Consider the following 27,859-nt stretch of genomic DNA (forward strand, 5'->3'; position numbering starts at 1 on the left):
AGATAGATAGATAGATAGATAGGAAACAAAAATATAGCAATGTAATTAGATGTATTTTTATTGTACATAAAGTGTAAAAAAACAGAAACACGTTGTCCACACGGCGAGGGCATGTCGTCAGGCATTTATTATACTCTGACACTTAATATCCCAACAAGATGCTGACGAGAAAAATGATAATGATGTTGCGGTCATAAAAGCGAGCAGAGGCTGTTTATCATGAAAGTGTGTGAGTGATGTTTCTCTGGCATTCATGAGCAGAAGTCCAGCACATAATGACTCCTGCATCCTTCACTGACCTCAACACATGCCGCTCAATGACGCTAACTCTTCACAGATTTATGACTGAATGAAAGCTGTCAACAACATTTCAAACATATACAAAAAAATAAAAAATAAATAAATAATAATAATAATAATAATATATATATATATATATATATATATATATATATATATATATATATATATATATATATATGTGTGTGTGTGTGTGTGTGTGTGTGTGTGTGTGTGTGTGTGTGTGTGTTTAATTAATCATTAAATTATTTAGATATTGTAGTACCTATACCTAATTTAATGATTGCTGATTTTTATATAGTATAAATAAAGTTTTATATAATAATAATAATAATAATAATAATAATAATAATAATAATAATAATAATAATAATAATAATAATAATAACATCAACATCAGGACAAAGTATGTAATGAGAATCGAGGATACAATTTTATAAATTTATTTAAATAAACACTCCCACAATGCAACACATTTAAATTTACATTTTCTTATTTTAATTTAGTTTCTTTTTATTTAATGTTAATAGTCGACTTTTTAAACAAATAAATGCTCTTCAGTGACTTTACTAATACATTTTTAAAAGAAAAAATAAATAAATAGATAGGCAGACAGATAAAAATACAAACAGACAGATATGTTTATATCTTTACATTGTGATGCAATTTAAACAAATGTTGCTGGTGTAATTTATATTTTCTTTATTTATTTAAAGTCAAACAAATAAACAAATAAAATATTATTTGTACTTGACTTAAAAAAATACATTTCCTAATAAATTATGCATAAAAAAAAGGTTTTAGAAATTTTCACAAAAAATGAATAAATACATAGGAAGACTGACACATAATAAGCATTTTTTTTTTTTTATTAATTTTTTTATCAGACTTATGGTTGATTCATTATGAAGTCCTCATCTCATGATCTGAGCTGAATGATGATATTTTCCTCTGGGAGAGGACAGTGTTGGGTCAAAGTCGCTCTGTCTTGTTGGGTGAGAGTCTGAGTGTAGTGTGCTTCAGTGTTTGAGCACATCACTGTAGAGCACTTCACATTACACACCTAACAGCTCTTAATATGCAGCCTAGTGTGTGTGTGTGTGTGTGTGTGTGTCTGTGGTAGTCTCTCTACATGTTTACCGGTGGCCGTGTCAGTCACACATGAGGGAGAGCCGCACACAGATGTGGCCAGCATCACTCACACATTCAACAAACCCCTAATCACATCCTAAAGACACTTCAGCTGTGAAAGAGTGGCTCGGTCTGATTGGATGAGACACTCTCAAATGCACTGGACATCAGCTCAAAATGACACAAACTACTGTAGGTACTGATTTCTAAATGGTAGAAAAAATATCTTATTTTCACCAAGTCTGCATTTGTGTGATTAAATATACAGTAATTCTTAATAATTTCTAATCCTTTTTTTATTTTTATTTAATCAAACAATAAATTAAATATTTTTTAATTTGATCAAATCAATTTTTTAATAAACAATACTTCATAACTTCATAATAAAATGATTTTTTATTATTATTAGTTGTTTTAAATTGTATTTCAGTTCTAGTTAATTTAGTTAATCGCGATAATACACTATATATATATATATATATATATATATATATATATATATATATATATATATATATATATATATATATATATATATTGTTTTAAAATTAAAAGTACTGTAAAGTACTGTAAAAAGGGTAACATTGTGAAATATTATTACAATTTAAAATTACTGTTTTATATGTAATTATGTATTGTAAATTATAATTTATTCATGTGATCAAATCTGTATTCTCAGCACCATTCCTCCAGTCTCCAGTGTCACATGATCTTCAGAAATCATGAAAATATGCTGATTCGCTGCTCAAGGAACATTTCTGATTATTATCAATATAGCTGCTTCATAGTTTTGTTAAAACCATGATGCTTTTCCCCCTCAGGATTTACAGATGAACAGAAAGTTTCGAAAGAACAGCATTTATTTGAAATATAAATCTTATGTAGCATGAGAAATGTCTTACTTTTGATCAAGTTAATGCATCCTTGATTAATAAAAATATTAATTTATTTGAATGCATATTATTATCTCCCTCAAATTCACTTGAAAAAAATCTATAAATGCATATTAATGCATGCATTTTTTTGGCAATCATAGACAGACTATACAGGTTACTAAGGTATATGCATCACTTTGAGGTATTACGTCTTCTAACTCTGTATATGTAAAATGATCATATTTTGCCCAGCAGCACCTGTGCAGAAGCTCATATTCACCTCATTTAAGGCCAAGTTCATATCACATTCAGGTCAAAGTGTTCCTTCCTGAATTTCCCCTTGAGGATCGATACAGCTCAGCAAATCTATGCATTTAATCAGCGTGGCTTACATTGAGTTTGCTGCTGATGTGATTATATAACAGCAGGACCTTTCCATGAGGTCAAGGAGGGATTACAATCAAAAACTCATTTGAGTTCAACATGGATTAAAACTGAAATTACTGCACTTGCATGTTTTATTTCTCTTAAGACGTTACGCAACATTTTCTACTACACCTTCATTAAAATGAAATATTTTTATCTCACGTTTCAGTAGCTGCCGAGTCTCAGCAATACTAAAGCGCTCATTTTCCTCTAATGGAAGTGTTTTAACATCAAATGCTCTGTATATTGTTCCTTACGTCTGATCTTCTGTCGTCCCTGCAGTGCTGTCTGCATGAAAGCAGCTTTATAAATAACCCTTCTCATGTTAGTATGGAGAAACGCTGAAATAAATGTGTAAGATGATGATTTTGTCTTTAAAAATTTCCCGCACAACCACACACCTTGTGAAAACAAATAAAAAGTACTTTGAATAAAAATAGAAAAACATTATATATATATATATATATATATATATATATATATATATATATATATTATATATATATATATATATATATATATATAAAAGTTTAAACTATTTTTAATAGTTTCTGTTTTAATCATTTTTATTTGAGTTTAAATAAATGAGAATGGCAGTTGTTTCTTGGTAGCTAGCTGAAAATTAAATAAATATAAAAAATAAGTAAATATAGTCTTTCTTTCTTTTTGAATTTTATTTTTTTATTATTATTTAACATGTTACTTGCTGTTAAAATCAATTGCAAAACTTTTTTCAGTATATATGCTATATTGTACAGAATGCTTTCAAATGCACTGCGTAGAAATTCACTCCAATTTATTGCAAACTCATTTATACAAACTTGGCCAGATTCTGCCCTTTAAAGCTTGTCTTCATCCCATAATTTGTTTTCAGTGGCATTTCAGTGTACTGTATATAAGTACAGCTCAACCAATAAGAAAGAAAAATAACTTTATAGAGTTTGACTGTATAATGCACTGCAAATAATCTCACTCTGATCATTGTGTAATTCATTAACCGTGTCCATGCACATATAAGTTCAGGATCTAATGTGCATCAGCAAACAAACCCTTTCTGCAGTGAACACGTCCTTGTGCACGGAAAACCTTCAAGACATCATGCAGTTTAATTGAGCCTCAGAAGCCGAAAGAGACGGATGCTCATAGGATGGAGCTGAAATGATACTTCCTCGGCCGTCTGACCCCAGACCAGAGGTGGCGTATTCATCAGGATAAGAATAAACCAGCGGCCTGATGTTTCTCATTTCCTGTGAAACTCGAACTCATTGGCTCTGATGAGATGCCACAGCCGTCTGTTTTCTTCCCAAACAGTGTGATCACGATCTAACGCTGGCAGAACATCTCCTGCGGTCTCTCCAATTGAGATGAATGCAAACCCCTGTGGCTTCATGAGAAAATTAATAACACAGATTATTAATTTCTCACGACGGTTACATTTGTTCTGTGGAATCACATCATGCCGGGAAACTTTAGCGTGTCGCAGTAGGAATCTTTAATTGCTGACCAAAAAATATTTCGCGAAATATGATTATTTCTCAGAGGAGAGCTAACGAACCATAATTAGCAAATGAAAGATCCTAGCATGAGGTACACAAACAAAGTTGTTTTAATACAAGATGCCTGAATATGTAAATTCAACATGCTTCAATTGCATATTTATATATTACAATCATGATTTAATTGATTATTTTTAGACTTCCTACAGTATTTACAATTGTCCACATGTGTACTTGTGTGATTAAGTGTGTAAAACAGTGTTGTTATCATAAAAAAAGAAGAAGAAAAAAAAAACATTATATACATTTTTTTGGCAATTAAAACAAAGCTGAATATATATATATATATATATATATATATATATATATATATATATATAAAATGATCCAGAAACTTTAATTTTATTAATAATAAATTATTAATAATATCTTTAATTTTAGTAAATTATAGTCATTTATTTTCTATTTTTCTATTTTCCATTTAGTTTTTAGTATATTTTTAGTGATTTTTCTTGTGTATTTTGTAATTTTTATTATGAGTGTGTGTGTTTTTATATATATATATATATATATATATATATATATATATATATATACATGTTAATTTTATTTTAAATTTGTTTCAGTTATTTTAGTACACCAAGTATTTTTTTATTTATTTGTTTTAGTTATTTTAATACATCAAGTTAAAAAAATATGTTTATTTTGCGACTAGCTGAAACTTAATTTTTACTTGAATTTTTTTTTGTTTTTTTTTGTTTTCTATCATACTTAAGATCTATCTAAAGAGATGTGAAATAATATCGGTAGTCAAAAATCAGGGCCCTCAACGTGAACATTTCTCTGATCTGAGCTGTAATCCACATTCATTTTACAGCTCTAAACTTTTTTCATGCATGTTAGGAGAAACATCTGAGCCGAAGTTGATACAGAAACATGCACGAGAGCTCCACTAACTCTCCTGAAGTATAAAAGAGCAGCTTTTCCTCTGGGAATTGCTATAATTACACTACATTAACCCATATCACATATATACGTCCTTGAGTTAACACTACTGGCATCATCCCTTAAAAAACCCATGCCGGTCGACACAATCAGCTCAATACTGCCAATTTCCAACAGGCCTTCCCAGGCTGCTTCTGTGAAAGTTTGGTAAACCACACAATTTCTGCAATCGATCCAGTGAACGAGGCCAGAGCTGTGCGAGACGCCGTCTGAATGTCTTCACAGAACTGCCAATCAATGCAGGTGAGTAGGGCACATCAACAGAGGCTGCGGGGAAATGCCACACGGAGCAAAGGTCAGTCCCTACGACGGCCCGTCCGAGCCAAGCTGTTCCAAACAAGAACCAGCCTTCTACAAATATTCAAAACAAAATGAATTATCCTCCTTTGCTAATCGAACTGCGGCACCATAAAGCCAGTCGATATCTCTCTGCGGGGGAGTGAAATACTGATTGAAAATCTATAGCGCAGAAAATGAGCTCTGAAAAATACAAAACAAGAAATGCAAACCAAATGCACGCCACATCAGGACATTAAGCCTAATAAAATAGCATGCATTAAATGCATTATTTACAATTTAAATAGTTTAACTTTCTACGTTATACAATGCATGCATTGTCACGTTGCATTGAATATGTTGCAGAGCTCTTACGGATCGTCTCTGCAGTTGTTTCAGTGGGTGGACGGCATTAAGCTGCTAAAGCTAGCGCCGATAGGTCATATGAATCAAGCCGAACCGTCACTTGAACTATATTTATGTGCCATCAACAGAAACACATTAAACATTGAGCAGCTTTATGAGGTTCAACCCGCCAGTGAGCAATTAGCATTGTTTCTGAAATCAAGCATGCTTTTGCTTTTGCATTTCCAAATCTCTAAAACAACATTAAATGACATTCAAAACCCGTTTGAGTATGTGAAAAATGCTACGGGATGAGTATGGAAATTGAAGCAAATCACATATTAAACTAATAATAGAAACATGGTACAATCAGGGACGGAAAAGTTTGGACGATTTCAAGGGCCCGGCGAGGGACAGGGAACGCACTGATAAAATGTGTAGCTTCTGATTTAAAAAATAAAATAAAATAAAATAATAAAGTGTCAGCCAAATGCATAAATGTACAAGTTTAATAATCATAATAACATGAGTGTGTACTCAGATGAAATGTGAAATTTTTAGACCCTTCTTGTGAAACTACCAGACACTACTTGTGAAAGCAAGCAAAAGAAAGTAAAATAACCAATTTCCTGTTTATATAAAACTATGAATATAAAGCCAAGATATATATTCAAACAGTCTCTGAATACTGGGAATCATTTCTTACAGAAGCTCAAAAATCCATCGGGCTGCAATCCAAACAGAGAAATCAATATTTGTAAACCCGAGCCGGAAACAGAAGAGGGACTCTTACCAATGAAGAGGTTCCACTCCGGGTCCAGGTCCGCTTGGTTGGCCAGGCAGCCCCGCATCACGTTTTGACAGTAGTTGGCGCAGGGTTTGAGGCCTGGCGTTTCTCCACAGTATGGACAGTAGAGCATTTTAGTCAATGCTTTACTGCAACCTGGAGATACATTGACCTGCAGGAGAAATAAAACGGAAGGACGTTAGTACTGACTGAGTTGTTTTGCAAGCTGTCGGAAGAAATCGAGTAGTACTCTGCACTCATAATCTATGAAAGGACCTCTGCTGGGTATTGAAAAGGTCTGAGTGGAGTGAAGAACTGCACTGACAACAGGTCAAACGTGTCTTTTAAAGCACATTGGGGTCAGATATTCGCAAAAGCATTGCATGTGCTTAATGCACGTCTATTTTCAAAGTCAGTACGGGTGTAAAGGTGCTACATTCGCAGACACTCGTGACGCGACAGCATTCTCACATCAGCTAGCCTTCAGGGCAGAAATATATCTACTTGCAGCCGTCTCTCTGATAATTGCGTGTCATTCTCTATCTGTACACTTGACTCGGAGCTTGTACGCCAGCAATCTTCTGTCCATCACACGGAGACGGCTCTCTGAAGGTCAAGGCCGTGCAGAAAGGAGGCAGACGGTCAACTGGAAACACGATGGACGTTGAGTTTCTCACTGAGATCCAAAAGGACATGTGTTGATTGCTCTGAACACACCTGACAGTGCTGCTTTATAACTACAACTGCAGCGTGTCACATGCCACACATCAAGACTCACACTCACACAGATCTGAAAATCGAAAAACCTGAAAAACAATATACAACTAATGTGCACTCAATTACATCTTCTGCTTCAGAGTAAAACATCTTAATTGTTAGTTTATGTGTCACAGTTGCAAGGTTTTTTCTCTTAATTGTGACTTTAGGTGAGGTTTTACTTTCAGTTTCAATTTACTGTTTTAGACACTTAAATATGTTAAGTGATGTTACTATTTAAACTATTAAAATAAAATGATATTAAGTGTAATATATATATATATATATATTGGATGGAAATTAAAAATGTTGCATAGGCAAGAAACTGAAATAAGTTTAAGTACAAAAATTAGTAGTAGGAATAAATACATAAATGCATGCATGAATGAATGAATGAAGCATACAACAAAATTACTAAGAGTTAAATATCAAATGGAAATCAATTAAAAAAATGTAATTAAAATGAAAATAAATCTTTATTTCTTATTTAAAATAATCCCATAATTTGAACTCTGAAACTGATTATATAGTTATTTTCAATTTATACAAATTTAAAACTGATAAAAATTAATTAAAAGCAAAATAATACTTAAAATGAAAAGCTCAATTCAAATAGACTACACAAAAGTATTCACATAAATATAGAAAAAAATATTAAAATAACACTGAAAACCCCTGCAGACTGACAACAAACAACAATAAAACATAATAACAAAAATACATAATTTTCTTAACTCAGAATTTGACTGCCAGGAGTTTGTAAAATTTTACACAAGACTAATTTTTTTTTTTTTCTTGATTAGTGAAGGTAAAAAGGGTAGGCAGTGTATGATATGCAGTGCACTAGCATTCTTACACCTCCATCTATTATTTTCAACAGATCAGCAAGCGCTTCTTTTCTTACTTCCATCTTTTCTTCTGAGGTAGAGTACGGCAGTGAGTCAATGAACTTTGCTAACGTTTCAAACACATGCATCCTGTCAAGCTCCACTTATTTACCCTTCAAAATCTTTGCTTTACACGGCTTCACCATCGGCCCGTAATTGAAAGAACAAGCGGAGGATCAGTTACGTGTCACACCTCCGGATTCGGAGATAAACTCTTGGCGTCTTCATCATTCTGCTCGTCTGTGATGATCCAGACACCCTTCCTCTGCCGCTGCACAGCTACAAGTGTTTCTGGAAGACTGAGGATCAAACAGAGCTGCTCTGACGCGGCCCGTTTTACACTCCCACATCAAACACGGAGCGCAGGAGAGCTTTGAACGCAATTACATCACAGCGAGACTCACGCGCACCGTGAGCTGACAGCTTTTTCACACGATTCCTAATCAGCCATTAGCTTCACGCAGTATACACAGAGACTGTCTAGTTGCACATGGGACACTGACGGGATATTTCACTGCACTCTGAGACTGAAGAGGATTTCTCGGAGTATCTCAAAGGTTAATGAGACAAACTCTGCTCAAAGGAGCCGCACCGCTGACTTCTCTGCCGCTGATAAACTGTAAACAGATCAGTTTGTTTAATTGTTACTTTTGTTTTATTTAAGCTATTTTTTCCTTCGTTTTTAAGAGTGTAGAAAAGTGACATTTGGGCCCGTTCTTCCAGATGTAATTTTCATTATACTAAAGATAAATAAATAAATAAATAAAGTATATAAAATAAATTATATAAAGTAAAATAAAATAGATTTTTTTCTTCATATAGTAGCTAAAAACTATCCATGAATTCATTTGTTTAATTATTAAAAAAAAAAAAAAAAAAAAAAAAAAAAAAAAAACATTTGTTTACTTTTTTTAAGTTAAATTTAGGATTGTAAAGTATATAAAATAAAATATATAAAGTAAAGTAAAATAGATTGTATCTTCATATAGTAGCTAAAAACTATGCATGAATAAATGTGTTTAATTATTCAAAAAAACATTTTTTTTTTAAAAGTTACATTTAGGATTGTCCTTTCAGACTTATTTTCTCCTTTAAAATACAATATATATGGTATATATGATATATGATATAATAAGGGAGGGAGAATTTTCTTCTAAATTAGACATAATTATGTCCATAAGTAGTTCATTAAAATAATCTAAATAAATCAAATTTATCGTGGTTTCCACAAAACTATGAAGCAGCACAACTCTTTTCAGCATTGATAATAATCAGAATGATTTCTGAAGGATCATGTTACGACTGGAATCACGATGCTGGAAATTCAGGTTATGATTACAGGAATAAATTACATTTTAACAAACATTCTGATAGAAAACAGCTATTTTTATTCATAATAATATTTCAAAATTTTGCTGTTCTTAATGTATCTATAATAAATACAGCCTTGGTAAGCATAAAAGACTTATAAAATATAAGTAAATATTTTTTTTTCTCATTCGAACCCTGCTTTTTAAAAACATCACAAGCCGCATATCTTTAAAATGGAGCTGTCCAAGTGCACTGATGTGTAAAAGTAATGAAATTCCTTGAGCCGATAAATAGTATAGATCGTAGGCATTTGAGGTCAACAAAATGATTATTTCCAGAGTCATGCTCATGTTCCCATAGCGTGAAGATAATAAAGAGTAACCTGTGAGCAATAGTGGGTTTGCCCACTACATGTTTCCACCACCAATCTATCTTAACTTTGACAAACCTGTCACGCAGAAGAAATGTCTGGCAGGAATATGAAGTTCATGATATGCGGGAGCACACACCAGGTCATTTCCATGTTTCGAAGCATGCAAAACAATGCATTTTTCATCAAAGTAAAGCAGCCGCCTTCTCGATGCTCTGATATCCCTGTCGCAAATCAAACTGAAAAGCCCAGGAATCGACCAAAGCCGTGAAGAATGAAGCATGCAGCAAGCTTGATCAGCAGCCGAGATTTCCTGAGACCCGCGAGTCATTTATGAGCAGCAATAGCAGTCGATTCCAGTAAAATCCCTCTTTTTCACAGCAGCAATCGTCAAATACCTCGAGCTGTGATTCTGCTTACAGGCCAGCGGCCAAAACAGGCCCCGGTTTGACAATCTGCCGTCAATTTAGGAGGCACAGATACCACACAGAAAAATATCAGGGTCATTTTAGACACTCTCATTTGAACTATTTTCAATGCAATGCTTAATTCGATCAAATCAACTCAAAATAGATTCAGAATAGTAGATCAGTAGTCTTCATGAATTAAACTAATTGTTCACAACAGACACCTTTCCCAAAAAATACAATATTTGAAATAATTAGCATATTCAAAATGACATACAATGCACTCTATGAGTTAGAAATGGGATCTCTATAGTGCTCTGGCACAAACATCACAAAATACTATCACTTTACTAAGATATTTCTGTCACACTTTATTTTGAGGTCCAATTCTCACCATTACCTTTTGCCCCAAACTCATAATTTGCTGCTTATTAATTGTAACTAATGTGGTTGTTAAGTTTAGGTACTGGGTTTAGGTATTTTAACCAAAAAAAACAAAAAAAAAAATAAAAATACAGAAAAGACTTACACATTGTTAAAACAAATATGTTTGAGAAAAAGAAAAAAAAAATCTAAAACTAGTAAATTTCACAAACAAACAAATAAAATGTGAGTGACATTGAATTAAACATGAAATTCTGAAGTAAAAAAAAAAAAAAAAAACTAATAGCAATTTCTTGTAAAATGTGCCATAATATTCTAAACTTCAAAAAATAAATTTGTATAGTGTATGAATTCTTCCTTCAATAGAAATATTTTATATTTGGTGCAAGATTTGACGATTTGATTCGATTCAAATATTTGAATCACAGATACAATTTAAAAAATATAATTCAATGAACAACAAGTCAATATAAAGACTCAAATCAAAGACTAGATAATCAAATAAATGAGGGAGTCTGGTCAACTTGAAATCACGCAGAAAAACAAATAAGATTTCAGAAACCGCAAGTGGACTCTTTTAAGATTCTCTTCTAAACGCGTCTGAACAGATTGCTTCCAATGGAATTCAATGCATTTGCATTATCATCTTGTGTGCATAACCTTTAATGATAAATATGTGGGACTTTTCCTCCCAAGGGTTTGAATCGTAAGTGCACAATGATATCATCAGCGTGTTGCTGATGTGCAGAAGAGCGCCTCCTCAGTCCTTCAGCAAGGAAACGCCTTCAGCATAAATCTGAAACAGGGAGTCCTGCGTATAAAAGAACCATGACGGACAATAATACACAGTGCTGCATGTACAGAGAGAAGATAAAATGCCTTTGAGCGACTGCACAGAAATCCTGTTGGGTACATTGTGTTCCATTTTAAGCCCGGCACATTTGATTTCTCATTCAGTGCTGAACCACATAGCCAGGGTACAGCGACCCATGGGAAATCTTGCCCAACAAATCCAGAGACTCATCAGCCACATCTGGGAATGAAAACATATGACCAATGGTTTTAGGAAAAGGCACGGAATTAACCTCGAAGGGTGTTAAGAGATGCGACGCAACGCTTCGAGACGCTCTAATATGAGGCTTTTGGCACGACAAAAAGAACATTCCTGTCAGCAGATGGATCTAATCCACAGTTATTATGACAGTAGGCCGGATCCAACCTGGCACGAGCCTCCAGAATCAACCCCAACACACACTGAAGGAGCCGAGCAGCTTGCCAGTGTAGGCTTGGATATGAGATAATCAGATGTGGCACCTCCTTCTGTTCCTCTCTTTACTTTCGGATGTCAGAGAAGGGCTGAGAAGGTGCGAGAAGTGACACGAGGAGTTAATAAGGGCCCGAAGTGAACAGGAAGACGCAGGGCTCCTCAAGAATGAAACTACAGAACTTCTCAGGTCTTAACTGGGAGGATTTCTGGAAGTGGAAATCTCTTAAAAATAAAGCTTCTTTACTGGTACTAAAGACTCCATTGAAAACTTTACACTCTAAAAAACGCTGGGTTAAATACAAAATATGGACAAATCCAGTGATTTTGTCACTGAGTTTGTTTAGATGTTTAACCCAATCTTCTGGGCAGTAACCCAACTGCTGGTTTTGTCCATGGATTTCGAAACAACCCAGCATTTTTTACAGTGCGTAATTTTTCCAGAATTTGTTTAGAGTGTAGCATCAATGAAACCTTTCCATTGCTATAAGGTGTAAAAAAACGGTTCTTTACATTGCCTGGATGCTATTCTTTAAAGATGAATTATTCATTGAAAGGTTATTTGGGTTCTTCAGTGGGATCACTGTGAGAAGCCCCTGTTGAAATCTTTATTTTTAAGAGTGAAATAAAACAAAGATTGAATTTTTATTTTTTAGAATATTTCTATAGAGTGCTGTAGGAATGAGGCATGATTTCTGGTTGATGCACTTGATGATGCACTTCTGGTTTCATTGGGTTTTTGGTTAAATGCATGCAATAATGTACATGGTTAAGCTCACAATATTTTCATATTTTATAATCTTAAACAAAATAGATCAGTAACTTTTAAGCATTTAGATAAAAAAAGGCTAAATGGGACAACTGAGGCTGTTATTTCAGTATTGTTGATGTGAACTCAATAGTTTTTGTTAATACAGTGAATTAGTTTCTTATTTTTGATTGGTTTTTAATTTCAGTGAAAATTTTCGTAATTTTTGTGTTTGTGGGATTTTTCTTGATTTTCTAATTTTTCTTGTCTCTAAAGCTTTTATTATGTATTTTGATAGGCTTTTTAGATATTTACTTAAACCATGCATGAATCATTAAATTTCATCAGTCACAGAACTCATTTCCTATTGTGTTTTTGAGAGAATCAGAGTGATGTGAATTTACAGGTTGGCCTACAAAAACACATCTTCCCTCCAGCGCTCCGATAATCGTTGTTTATTTCACAAAAGCTCGTATGGAATGCAAGCGCAGAAATCTGCTGGCAATGACACAAACTAGATTTGCACAGTGTCCTTCTAATCCAAATAAAGCTCAATCTCTCTACAGATTTACATTAGCGCTCACGCCAGCATCGCATGGCCTTTCTCTCAGACATAAGGCACGTCCGGCCAGCATCATTAGCCTCATTGGCACTGCCAGTGAACTTACACGAAGAAGTCAACACGCCATCTGCCATCTAGAAAAACGGCTAAAAAAGTGGGTAAAAAGGAAATGTGAATCCAGTCGTGCAGGACACTCATTCTACAAAACAAGTGCTCTTACATACACATGATAAAGATATAAGCATGATTAATCACAATTAATTCAAAATAAATAATGTTAATACAATGTCAGCCTGACCCAAGTCTGATGGGACAAACTGTCAGCTTTCAGGCTGGTTTCATGCAATTGTGTATTCTATAATAATATAATAAAATCATGATATTATAATATTAAAATCTGTGTTATTTTAGTATCACTGAGATCCTTTTAGATCCATATTTTAAGACAAGTTATTTATTTTTAAGTTACTAATTTTAAAATCAGTTCTGTTTTATTTCACTTCAGTTAGCATTTATTTTAAGCATTTATTTATTTATTTTAGTTTCAGTTTTAGTTAACTATAATAACCCAGATTTTTATATGCATGGGAAATCAACTTAAATTTCTGATTTGTGTTTTTATTTATTCAGATTTTTATTTGTGTTTTTATTTTACGCATTATTAGTTTTTATATATCTAAATAATTTTAGTAATTGTTATTTCAATTTCCATTTGAGGCATTTTACATGAAAATAAGAAATGTTTAAATACATTTATTTCAGCTTTTAAGTTTTTATATATGTTATACTATTTCAGTTAATATTTATTTTATTTCATGCAACTAAAATGTTTTGTACAGTTTTTATTTTAGTTTAGTAAACTCTAGAGGAGACACATGTGATTATTTTTTTCTTTTTCAAAGGTGAGGTATATATATACACACACTTTCATTTGAGTGTATATTAAACTCCCACTATACTCCACACAGGACGAGCGATTTAAAATGAATGGATGGCAAATTTTGAAACTAAAATGCCAGCACATCTTTCACAAACTAAACCAACCTTGACTGAACTCTTGAAGAGCACCTTTGTTTACGCCCCAGGCAACAGAAGCAACCCACACAACGAGATTTCTAATGCTCCTGCTGCATGATCACAACACTGAAACGTATGATTATTCAGAACAATGTCACACTCAACAGGAGAGAGAGAAATCTCTTTAACATTGCAACTTCTGTCCAAAATGAAGATGACATTTAAATGGAGAGCAAACAAAAATAGTTGCTTCTGTTTCTTAGGTGTCATGCAAAAACACACAAACAAACAAATAAAAAACTAAATGTGTCTCCTCTGGAGTTAAGTTTATAACTCTACAATCTTACTTCATGTCAGCTCACTTGTGTCTGCATTTCTCTAAAGGGTTTTTATGAGAAAACATCAGAGATGATGATCTTTAAATTAAACACGGGCTACTTTAAATCCTCCGGAGCAGATCTCTGAAAGAGCATCTTTTGAGAAATAAAATCCCGGACATTCATATCCTAACGGAAATAAAAAAGAGCCAAAAACATATTTTAATCCATGCATGCACACACAACTGTTGCACATGCGCATGTCTGTGTTATTTCATTTTCATTGAGATTTATAAATATTTTGAATATAAATGTTACATTATTATTTTATTATTACATTTTAGTAACTTTGTTTTATTTCATATATTAAGAATAAATATTAAAATTATTTATTTACTTTAGGTTTAAAATATTTTGGTTTTTGTTTTATGTGCCATTAATAACTATTATTTAAATTTTGCTCAAAATTCTTTACATTTTTATAGTTTCCAAAAGTTTAATACAATTATTAAATCATTGTTAAAAACTGAAATTAACCTCAAATATCAAAAATATAAATATTACATAAAAACCTAAATGAAAATTATATATGTTATATGAGCAACTGAAGCATATTATAAACAAACAAATAAATAAATACATACATAAATAAATATGATAAAAGCAAATACAAATCTTAAATAGGATGACATTTAAAATGTTTTCATAATCTTTTATGTGTTTATGGTTTAAGGTTTGTACAGCATTAACATCTTAGTTAATGTTAATTTCAATATTTACTAATAGATTTTTAAAATCAGTTGAATACATTAATATGAATGCACTTTGCACTAACACTAAATATATAGCTTATTGCCCCTGTTATTTTACACAACTAATCTTATCAAATTGCAACCAAATTGCAAGTTGCAAAAAGACCCTATTGCAAAACATTACCATAAATACTATAAAAGCATATAGATAATGTCATATTAACATTAAGTAACTAGCTGCAAATGTTGCAAAACTTGGAAAGCTAAAAGCATCAGCATTTGTGCATACGTCGAAACATGGATCTCTAAACAAAGATTAATTTCTCTCAGCTCACTTCTAATGCTCAGGAGTGCATTCCCACACACATCTGAGTGCAAGCGAGAGCCAGTGAGAGTACAGTGACTGTTTAACCCTTCATCTGAGACGCTGCCTCCACACACACACACACACACACACACGAGAGAGAGAGAGCCAGGTAATAATGACAAGCGTGCTGTCGCTGTGTTTGCAGTGGATCACGCTCGACTGACTCTTTCTGTGCTCAGATGCTCTTCAGATTGCTTCTCTACCTCTGTGACTTTCAAGGGCACAGATTCGTCCGGGCGACAGATCTGATTGTTCATAAAGATTATACGACACCGCTGCTGATCATGGGTGTGAGCCAATATTGAGGCCGTGAAATTTGGGCAACAGACTGAGGACTTTTACAAGGATGTAACTTCTACAACAGGTTGGGAAGTCATAAGTACGACATCCACTATGTTTCCCATTCATAATAACGACTTTATGGTGGTGTACATGTGCATTCAACTCATAAATATGATACATACAACATACATAACATAGACACAGTCTCAGGTTGCAAGATCTAGCCAGAAAAGCAAGAAAATCATGCAACCGGCATCAAAACAAGCATCCCCAAAATATGTCCAAATATAAGACTGCTTTCCCCCCAAAAAACTATACTCATGACATTACGAAAAAACACAAGCTCAAAGACACTTATATGAAGCAGACAAGGCTACACTTCAGACACGGTGAGTGAATGTGACATTATCACAACTATAAAATAGGCTTAATCGAGGCATAATTGAGAACAATTTCACTAGAGGTAACAGTCTTTATTGCTATGCTCTTTTCAGATAATTTCTTGCCAAAGTGCAAATCACAAACAGCCACTTCTAATGTTCCCTGCTGTATTATAGTGAGAGACAGCCAATTATAACCGCAGAAAAAATGCATTCAGGAGGAAGAGGAGTCCAAGTCACTTTTATGTGAGAACATTTTGGTGGTTGTAATATTGCATGGTAATAAAAAAAGAGGAATATTCAAATTTTAATGCATGTTAAAGTTAGTGTAAAAACCAATAAATAAATAAAAACACACTCCGATGTAAAAACAAGTAACCAGATTCTGTGCAGGGCTTAATGTTGTCTATTGGGTAATATTTTAGATTTTAGATTTAGATTTCCTGGTTCCATATTCATATTACTTTCTGAGGAATTCAGTTTAACTTGCATTTAACCCAGAAAATTACTCTAATGCTCAGAAAGAGCTGAATAGAAGTAAAAATAGTCTTTGGTGAGTAATTAAAATGGAGATGGTATCCATGAGACATTGCATTATGCTATTTAAACAGCATCATAGGAACTATAGTTTGACCCTCATTAACACCGACAAATTAAATGACAAGAGATTCAAACAGTCAACTAAAGAGCAGTTCAGTGACTGCCAGCGACACAACAGCAAGGGCAGCTCGCCATGCATCTGCACTGAAAACAGCTAGAATAAAATAAAAAATAAATCAAATAAATCAAAATAAAATAAAATAAAATAAAAATAAATAAATAAAATAAATAAAATAAATTAAAAAAATAAATAAAATAAAATAAAATAAAATAAAATAAAATAAAATACAGCCGTTTGTGCTTGGATATTAAATCTGATATTATGGCATTATATATAAATATATATATATATGTGTGTGTGTGTGTGTGTGTGTGTGTTTGTGTGTGTGTGTGTTTGTGTGTGTAATCCCCTGTGTGTTCTTTTTCAATTAACATAATTATTAATAATCAACCTAAAATTCAAGTTAATTCAACATTAAAATTCAAATTCAACATTAGTTAACTACATTAGTTAACATGAAATAACAAGAAATAATACATGGTCATTTATTGATCTTAATTAACATTAACTTCAATATCTATTAACACATTAAAAGTTGCATTTATTAATGTAGGTTAATGCACTATGAAATAGCAATATATGAAATAATAATAATAATTGCATTTAAAGTAAATTTAATAAAGATGAACAAACAAAGACTGATAACAATGGTAAAATGTATACAGCATATCCTTAAGCTACATTAATATACTGCTACAAAAATGTAACTTTTCACTATCTTTCTATTTTCTTTTTTGCCTACTTCTACAAGCCAGTGTGTTTCAGCTATCCAGCGCTGTGCACACTTTCTAACCTTGTGGCTGCTTTGTATGTGTAAAGAGGCCCATCGCGTCACTTTACATCTCTGCTCTTTCAAAGGCTCTTTCCGCTCAGGAAGGACACACGGCTGGCTGGATTTTAAAATGAAAAGTCGAGGAGATAGACAGTCCCAGCGAGGCTGGTCCAAGTGTCACTTATTGTAAAGTCAAAAGGCCCTTCTTAACAGTCAGGTAGGACGGGCGGAAAAAGTGACCCCAAGTGTCCTCGGCGAACCGGCTATCTGCGGTGGTGAAGGTAAAGGGCAGTGTTTTATCTTTTATCATTCCTACCCATCCGATCCTCCTGCACCTCCATGTGACTGCTTCAGACGATTGCTTTTCTGATGAACCCAGACATACGCCGGCTGACTAAAAGGAAAATACTAGAGCCGTGCGCAGGGCATCTGTCTACCTGATCTCCGGCGGTCCCCTTCACTCCAAGGCTAACTCCTCAGGCTCGGGCCGGAGTGTCATACGGTGTTAGGTTTACACCCTTGGGCCACCCGCCCGCTCACCGTTAAAAGGTGCCGCACTTGACAGAGTCTGCACTTCAGCCGCGTCTCAAATGTCAGGGGTCGTCAGGGACACGGCGGGCGGCAGGAACGCACCCACATAATGTCACAACACGACCTCTGACAGCTCCGATGCTCAATTACCGTCCGACACACTGAGAACATCAACCACACACATGCACACAGACATACTAAATACAGAGGCAGGGTTATCACAGTTAAACTAAAACTAAAACCATATATATATATATATATATAGTAAATAAATAGTAAATAAATAAACACATAAATAGATTAATTCATTAATAAATTAATTAACAGATTCAAAATTATATGTTTTTTTTTTCTCAGGGAGTTGGCAACGTTTCTCATTTTGATGTACTTTTTAAAATACATATTTGTGTTTAAATAACTAAAACTGAAATAAAATATAACTTAAATACAGACATAAAAAATATTTTTTTATTATTTTTATTAATATTTTTTTCAATATAATAAAAACATTCAAAATATTAATAAAAACTATATAAGTATAAGTATATAAGTATCTCTATATCACTATCACTATCTATAATAAAATTACAATACATATTCCCACTATGAGAGAATGAGGTGTTTTTATGCAACTGAAGTAGTAATAGGTTTGTTGAAATAAAACAAAGGTTAAATGTCTGTGTGTGTGTGTGTGGGGGGGGGGGGGGTAAATAATAAAATAAAATTTAAACATTATTATTATTATTATTTCAGTTAGTTGCAATTTTTTTATGTTGAATTTTGTTTATTTTTTAATAAATAAAAGAAGCTATTTCAAAGTACAAAGTACCTATTATGCCAATCAAACACCTGTAAATAATCAATTTGGAAATTATTTCATATAAATACAGTACATTGTGTTAGATTTTTACTATAATTTTAACTATTATTAAAAAATAAAAACTCAAAAAACTAATCTAAAAAATAAAATATGATTACAAATATGTATTAAAAAATATAATAGTATCTCAATACTAAAATGACAGAGTCAGCTAGCGAAGGATGTATCCTTATGCAACTAAAGCAATAGTTCATGTCATTCCAGGTAAACTTTTTCATAAAGACTTTGTCAAAGCATTGCAGTTTTTACAGAAGAAGGCATTCTTGTAAACAATGTGGCGAGCTCGGCTGAGTCGGCTCTCAAACAAAAAGAGTATGTGCACTTGAAAATCTGTGGCGTTCCCAGGGGAAACCATCAATGAGTCACTAACAGACGTCTGTTCAGCAGACAGACAGACTACTGATCCTATTGAACTAGGCAACTCTATCCTCCCAACTGTAAGAAAAGAGTTTCTTTTTTAACGAGACGGCCCGCTAAAGCATGGAAAACTTCCAAAGTTTGCTTTAAGGTCAAGCTTGCATTATTTTTAAATGCAGATATGCAACACGTATTTCTATCATGTTAACACTGAACAGTGATTTACTTAGGCTATTATTAGGATCAGGATTGATGTCTGTAAAATGACTGAAGCTCTCTCTGAACTCTTCAAAATATAATACCCTGGTGGAAAAAAAAGAGAAAAAGGTCCCTATCATTACCTTCTAAGAGCTAAAAGCAAGAAACATACTCTATGCGAGTACACACAGGCAAATACTCAGACAACTGATTTTATGAATGCATACTATGTACATGCTTAAACATACTTAAAGTGCATTCTTGCAAAATTCAAAAGAGAACATACTTTCCTTCATGCATCTGTGCCTACAGTTAAAAAGCAGCGGTAAGAATACAAAGTGCACTTGTGTCGCATTATGAACTGCATTTCAGAACACAACGACTGTGAAATCGAGCTTGCGTATCTAGACGTTTGCATTCACAAGCACCGAGTCATGAAATTAATGTGGTTTAAACTCAGACAATACTCAATGACGCCGAAGGTATTTACTTTGTTTTAATGACAGCATGCAGTTTAAGTTCACACACAGTAGTCTTAAAGGATTTGTTTCACAACGAAATTAAAGTGTGCTCACCCTCAGGAACATTTAAGATGCAGATGAGTTTCTTTCCACATCAGATTTGGAGAAATGTAGCATTCAATCACCGTTTCACTGATGGATGCTCTGCAGTGAATGGGTGCCGTCAGAATGAAAGTCCAAACAGCTGATAAATACATCACAATAATCCATAATAATGCCTCCTTCAGTGAAAAAGTCCACCTCTTCTTGTTCTCTCACATCAAAATCCACTGACATATTTGTTTAGAGCTGTTTTGGGTTATAAATGGTATTTGATGTGTGCAGATTTCTCTCTTGATTCAGACGAGGTGACTTTTTCACTGGAGAAAGCAATATAATGGACTTGTATTCGGAAGCAACAGTCTAAAGTTTAAACATCTTATTGATGGATTAGTTTCTTAAAAAAACACACAGCTTTTCACTTGACCAGATGTTAATTGATGTACTGGAGTGCTGTGGATTATTGTGATGTTTTTATCAGCTGTTTGGACTCTCATTCTGACGGCACCCATTCACTGCAGAGGATCCATTGGTCAGCAAGTGATGCAATGCTATACATTTCTCAAAATCTGACATTTTCAGGGAGCTATCCCTTTAAATCAGATCCCTCACACACACACACTTCTAAATACTATAATGCTGTTTTGCAAAAGTTTAAATAACTTTATCCTCAAATCTCTGTAAAAATAAATAAAAATAATAATAATCTGCTTAATCTTCTTTTGCCCCTTTCAGCATTCCTAGTACAGCGTGGAATTCTCCAAATGCTTCTCTTAATCTAATCTGAGTGGGATTTTCAGTTCTTAATTCGGGGAAAAAAGCAGTAAAGCCTCGGATTGCAATTAATCCCAAATATGTAATCAGAGCTGTTTATTCCGTAGCAGACCTGTGTGCTTCAGATGATTTCTGCACATTGACATACTTAAAATCAAGAAACATAAAAATACATTGGATGAAACAACTTCTATTATAAATGTACATAATTATATATCAAATTATTATAAATCATTCAATTTAAAAAAAATTCATATCATTAACATTTGAAATAACATTAACTTTTAATATTTTGTTTATTATATATTTAATAATTACTTATTTATTAGTTATAAGCTACAATTAGCTATATAATATAATATAATATAATATAATATAATATAATATAATATAATATAATATAATATAATATAATATAATATAATATAATATAATATAATAATATGAATGACTTTTCAAACAGATAAAAAATAAAACCTATTTTCAGAGATATTAATATTTGAAGGTATATGAACTTAGGGATAATAAAGGAATAGTTTGCTAATTACTTTTTTATTCAAGTTAACTGTAACCTTTTATTTATATCCTTCATTTTTTTTTTTTTTTTATCCAATTTAATGACAGACCCTTAGTGTTTTGAACAATGCGTTCTTTAAAGTAGTAACGGAGCAAAACCAGCTTGTTTTTCACAGCAAAACCGAGCTTCAAATAAAATGTCTAAATAAGTAGAGTATCAGGCTAGGAATATGAGCTTGCTTGTGCATGTAAACAACGTTTTAGCGTGATTCTCTTCATGTTTCTACATCGGGTCAGTGACATCTCTGCCCCATACAGGTCAGGGTCCTGTGAAAACAGGCCTGGTCCATTAGCACACATCACACAGCCATTAGTGATGCACACACACACACACACACACACACACGAGTCTTCTGGAGAAATATACTCACGTGTACCTTCAGACTGAATCTCTTCGAACACCATTTCATTTACATAAAAGCTTTTTATTATTTATTTATTTATTTATTTATTGTAACTAGAAAAAAAAAAATTATTTGCTTAAGACATCAGTCTACTTAAAAAAAAATAAAAAATCTCTGTGTGTCCATTCAACTATTTAAAACCCTGCTGTTTTTTTAACAAATCAATAAATAACACACACACGCACACACACGCACACAAGCACACGCACACACACCCCCCAATAATAATAGTAATTGGGAAAATATAAATGAAATATGTACAAAACAAACAAATAATAAATAAGTAAAATGCATCTGTTAACCCATGCATTCAGTTCAGTTTTACAGGAATGCTGACATCCGTGGCATGTTTGTGGAAACGGGTGAATGAGGGGTTAAGCTGATTTAGCGTGCAATATCAATTTAATATACAAAAAAATTATTAGAGCTGATGAAAAGATTATGTTTTAAGTTGAATATTAGTTCATAACTTACTATATTTTTTTTACTAAAATGAAACATTTATCATATAATTACTTTTGCATACACGGCTAAAACATTTCGATTTTAATGTGAGGATTAGTGCAATTTTGGTGAAACTTTTAACTTCTGCTAAAATGCATTTTGTTGAGTCCAGCAGAGTAATTATAGACTCTTTGTTTCAAGAATCTGCGTCCTCAGTAAGCATTTCTCAAGAACACTTCTCCTAATGACAATTACATGTTATTACCCAGGAAATATATTTGCAGCTCTTCCTCCTGCAGTGGATTGGACAGACGTGCCACTACAAACAATACGGCCTGATTGGCTAAGAATAATCCTGCTCAATCACACCCATGTGAACTCTCTGTCAGCGTGACACAAACATAACAATTCAAGCATTTAAGTGCACCATATTTATGTCTGTTCTGCTCATATGTAGTTGTTAAAGCATCTTTAAAGTAGCTAATCAGGCACGTCTTTGGCCATTCAGAGCTGTTCACAGACGACCGTCTGATGCATACAAACAGAACAAAGCACAAATTGCTTATGTTCTTCAATGCAAATCAATTTGGATAAAAGCATCTGCTAATTGCATAAATGTAAACGTAAATGTGAACTGTGATGTTAATTAAAAGTGCATGCAATTTAAAAAGTGAGAGAGATAAACCTGTTAGAGATCGGGCCGGGCAATACAATCATATATACCTCTGCAATTACAAATGAACACAAATACAGACGCATATTACGTCAGCAAAGTACCTAAAACAAGCCAGACCTGGCTGCCTCACTACATTCTCTGGATGTCTTCAGCAGCAGATCTGTCAATAATTCTTCTAATCATCCAGTGAGCCATTAAACAGCATCAACATCCATTGGAAAATGTGATTGAGACGAGCTATCAAAGGTGGATCTGCGGCTGCGGCTGCCAGACGATCGCTTTTATCTTCCCTTCAGAAAAACGTGTGGCTCCGCAGGGCATCTCTCATCACGGATGTCATAACCTGTCCAGCGCGCCGCTGTCACATCAAAGCCATGCTGTGCTGGAAAGACGCATTAACACTGGTGTAGACATGCAACCTACTGGCCTTCAGAAAACACATACAAAAGAACGGCTTCTACAAAGCATACATGGTGGTTATACAAAGCTTAAAAGACTAATGAAAGTTTACAATAACTAACTAACTAAATGGAAAATATCAATAAATAATAATAATATTAATAATAAACGGCTTCGCTAAAGTATGCGTTTACACAAACAAATAAAGTGTGTTTTTATAAAGTTTTGCTTGACAAACAAACCCCAAATTATATCAAAACAAACATTTACACTTTTAAATTTCTAATAATAATAATAATACAAATTAATAATATATTGAAATATAATAATAATAATAATAATAATAATAATAATAATAATAATAATAATAATAATAATAATAATAAATTATATTTAAATAAATACATGTTATTTCATTCTTGTGAACAGAAAAAAATTCCCAAAATATGATCAAATATTATAATGTATTACAAGTGAAGTTAACATATATATATATATATATATATATATATAATTTTTTATGTCAAATGAAAAATATATATATATATATATACAGTTTGAAAATAATAATAATAAAAAATAATAATAATACTAATACTAATTGGCTTCTACAAAGTATATACATGTTTAAGTAAAGTTTTTGTTGACAAAAAAAAAAAACATAAAAATACAAACTTATATTTTAAAACAATATATAAAATGTATAAATCCCCAGATATTTTAATACATATTTACATGCGTGACAAAAAACAAAACAAAAAACATAACATAGTATAAATGCTAAAGTTAACATATTATAATATATTATTATTATTTTACTCATAATAATAATAATAATATTAATTATTATTGTATGTGTAAATTTTAATATCAAGTATCATATAGTTATAAATTATTAAATTCTAAATTAATTAAAAAAAATAAACATTTTGCATTTTTAATTTAATGGAATAATACTTTACTAGAATACAATACATATTATACTTTAAATATCCTATACATTGAACTAGAGGGAAAACACACACACACACACACACACACACACACACACACACACACAGGAAAGCATATCTCTCTGCTTCACTGATGTTTTCTCCAGATCTTCTGCATAGTATGGGGTCTATTTCATCGACAGACGCTGAAGGCCACTGACCTGTCTAGACGTCCAGTGAAAGCCGAGCACGAGCAGGAAGACTCAGTAAAAATAGATGCCTCACCTTTGCCACTCTGTTGGCCACTTCCCGACCCACCATGAGTCCTTGAACGAACGAGCGAGCCACGATGAAGGCCTTGGTGACCTGAGCCTTGAGCTTGCGTGGCACGTCTCCGAAGGGCTTTAACTGGTCGATGTATTTGCTGATGCACTCCAGATAGTCCTCTGTGAAGGTGTACTGAGAGTTGAGCAGCTGGAACATGCGCTCCAGAAGTCTGGACCAGAAGTCGTTCAGCACTTCCTCCAGGTTGACGTTTCCGCCGGTGTAGTAACGCTTGAGCTCAGAGAACAGATCCTCGAACATCTCCGAGTTGTGCGTGTACAGTTTGCCGTATGTGCGCACAAACATGTCGTTCAGCGACTTTTCTGAATTGTCCAGCAACTCCAGGAAGAATTCTGAAATACAGAACAACACAGATAAAATTCATTACAGATGCATATATAACATATGTGACCCTGGACCTCATTTATACATGATCTGAAGCTGAATAAATAAGCTTTGCATTGGTGTATAGTCTGTTAGGATAAGACAATATTTGGCCAAGATACAACTATTATAAAATCTGGAATCTGAAAAATTTCCATAAAATATATATTGAGAAAATCGCCTTTAAAGTTGACTAAATTAAGTTCTTATGTGTATTACTAATAAAAAATTCAGTTTTGATATATTGATGGCGGGATATTTACAAAGCATCTTCATGGAACATGATTTTCCTTAATATCCTAATGATTTTTGGCATAAAAGAAAAATGTATAATTTTGACCCATACAACGAATCATATATATATATATATATATATATATATATATATATATATATATATATATATATATATATATATATATATATATATATAATTATTATTGTTAATGTTATTGTTGTTGTTTAATAAAGGATTTACCATATTGTATGTAAAACAAAGAAAAAAATAAAGATAGCACTGACAAAACAGGAAAGCAAAAAACGTAATAATTTATTATTTTTATTATTTAGTAAATTTATTTTAATATAGAGATTTTTTTTTTTATTGTTTTTAGTTTTATTTTTTTATTAATTAATTAATTTACTTATTTCTCAGTCCATGTATTAAATTACCAAACAAAAAGGCAGTGTTCAGAAATGCTCGTTCCGCCAGTGGGACTCTCCTAAGACCATTTTCTCACCTTGTTCTCAAAGTGAGTGGATATCAAATTATGTGATGCAGACAGCAGCTTCTGAAATACTGCCAGTCAACCATATGGTCCTCAAATTAACGTCTTGCTTTAACTTTATCAGCCGCAGGCGAAGATTTATGGAAGCCACCGCCGGCAGCGAGTGCTCAGACGGATAGAGAGCGGCTTGTGTTTCAAGACTACATACTGCAGTTCATGTGTTCACGACCCCAGGTGCAGATTATTTTTAACAGACTCTTGCTGATTGTTTGTTCTCAAACCAAGGACATTCGGATTCGGAGAATGATTTTAATGTGACTTGTCATCTTTCATTTTCCATGAAATGCTTCTCACAACATTAAAGGAATAGTTCAAAGAAAAATGAAAATGATGTCCTTTACCAATCCTGTACGAGTTGCTTTCTTCTCTAAAATCATCAAAGAGTGGGAAATAAAAATAATAAAAATAAAAAAGTAATATAAGTATAGTATAAGTAAAAAAAAAAATTAATTATATATATATATATATATATATATATATATATATATATATATATATATATATATATATATAGTGATAAAACAATGACTAAATAAATGAATATATACTGACAAAATATTACTTCACAAATAAACTGAATTTACCAAATAGTGGTAGATAAATAAATAAAAAATATAAATATATATATAATTATAATAAATGAATAAATGCATAAATACTAAGTTAAATTTCATCCCAAATTAGTGAAATAATAAATCGATAAATACTCACAGAAAATACTGACTGTCTCTTTAAGTGTGAAATTCAAGCATCATATCCAGGTGTGTTTTTCTTAGGAAGCTCTGCAAGCCTTTAAAGCACCTAGTTTTACTTTCAAATTGAAATTTTTGCCATTTGCAAAGGCTAATTAATTGTATCCTTGGGTCGTCTGGCTATATAATCAAATGTTTCATTAAAGAAGATTGATCTAGATGCTGCTTATATTGCCCCCTTTGACAAACAGCCGACGAAATAATAGTAATTACCTTCTCATCGCGCTGATGGAGGCTGTTGATGATGTAAAACAACATATTCATTACTCAGCGCCGGAAAAGCCCCTTTACCCTTCAGATAATTACAATGGAGTAAATCATGCAAATAGACATCTCACACAGCACTCAAAGCTCAACCGCACACAACCTGCTCCTTCACAAGCGCTCGAGACGGAGATGTTTGTCCTGAAGATGAGTCACAGGAAGAGTACAGGGTTTTAAAATGCATGTAGATGGAAGATCAGACTTTGACGAGATCTTGCTGATATTGTGTTTGATGGCAGACTTTGGGATGCGAGCATATTCTGAGACATTGTCTTCAGCAAGACGCTTGATTTGCACAATCAGTCATATCTGCAGCTCTAATAACTCTGTTCCATTATCGTGGACGCCCTCGAGTGCATCCAAACACTTGTTTAATCAGTGCTGTTAAATCCTAATGAACACGGTGACACGAGAGGCTGGACAGATGGCTTTCCCGCAGATAAAGACAGAAACGACTGGCTGTTTGTGTTTTCTGAATGTGAAGAAAAGAGGGCATCTGAGGACCGGCTCGTATCCGCCCGCATCTGCTGCTTTCTGGAAACTCTCCATTTAGACTAATTGCTCGGCCTCTTTCTGAAAACCTATCTCTTGTATCTTATCAGAGTCACATTAGAGCGGACGTATTCGTCTTCAAATGGCTTTTTAAGAGCTCATTAGAGATAAGCAATGAGAGAGACGTGAAGGGTCGCACACACACACACACACACACATGACAGATGCACACACAGCACCATGTAC

General features: G+C 33.1%; 1 protein-coding gene across 2 annotated transcripts in view; it reads right to left on the reverse strand.

Moving 5' to 3' along the window:
- Window positions 1–27,859, reverse strand: part of LOC113044638 (glypican-6-like) — a 184,598-nt gene that overhangs the window by 63,600 nt on the left and 93,139 nt on the right. For both annotated transcript variants that reach the window (XM_026204785.1, XM_026204784.1), the window contains exons 3-4: window positions 24,895–25,286; window positions 6,648–6,813 (exon numbers count right to left, since the gene is read on the reverse strand). In XM_026204785.1, coding sequence (XP_026060570.1) covers window positions 6,648–6,813; window positions 24,895–25,286 — 558 coding nt within the window. The remainder of the gene's footprint in view (window positions 1–6,647; window positions 6,814–24,894; window positions 25,287–27,859) is intronic.

Source organism: Carassius auratus, chromosome 26 (assembly GCF_003368295.1).
Source record: "Carassius auratus strain Wakin chromosome 26, ASM336829v1, whole genome shotgun sequence".
Lineage (NCBI taxonomy): Eukaryota > Metazoa > Chordata > Actinopteri > Cypriniformes > Cyprinidae > Carassius > Carassius auratus.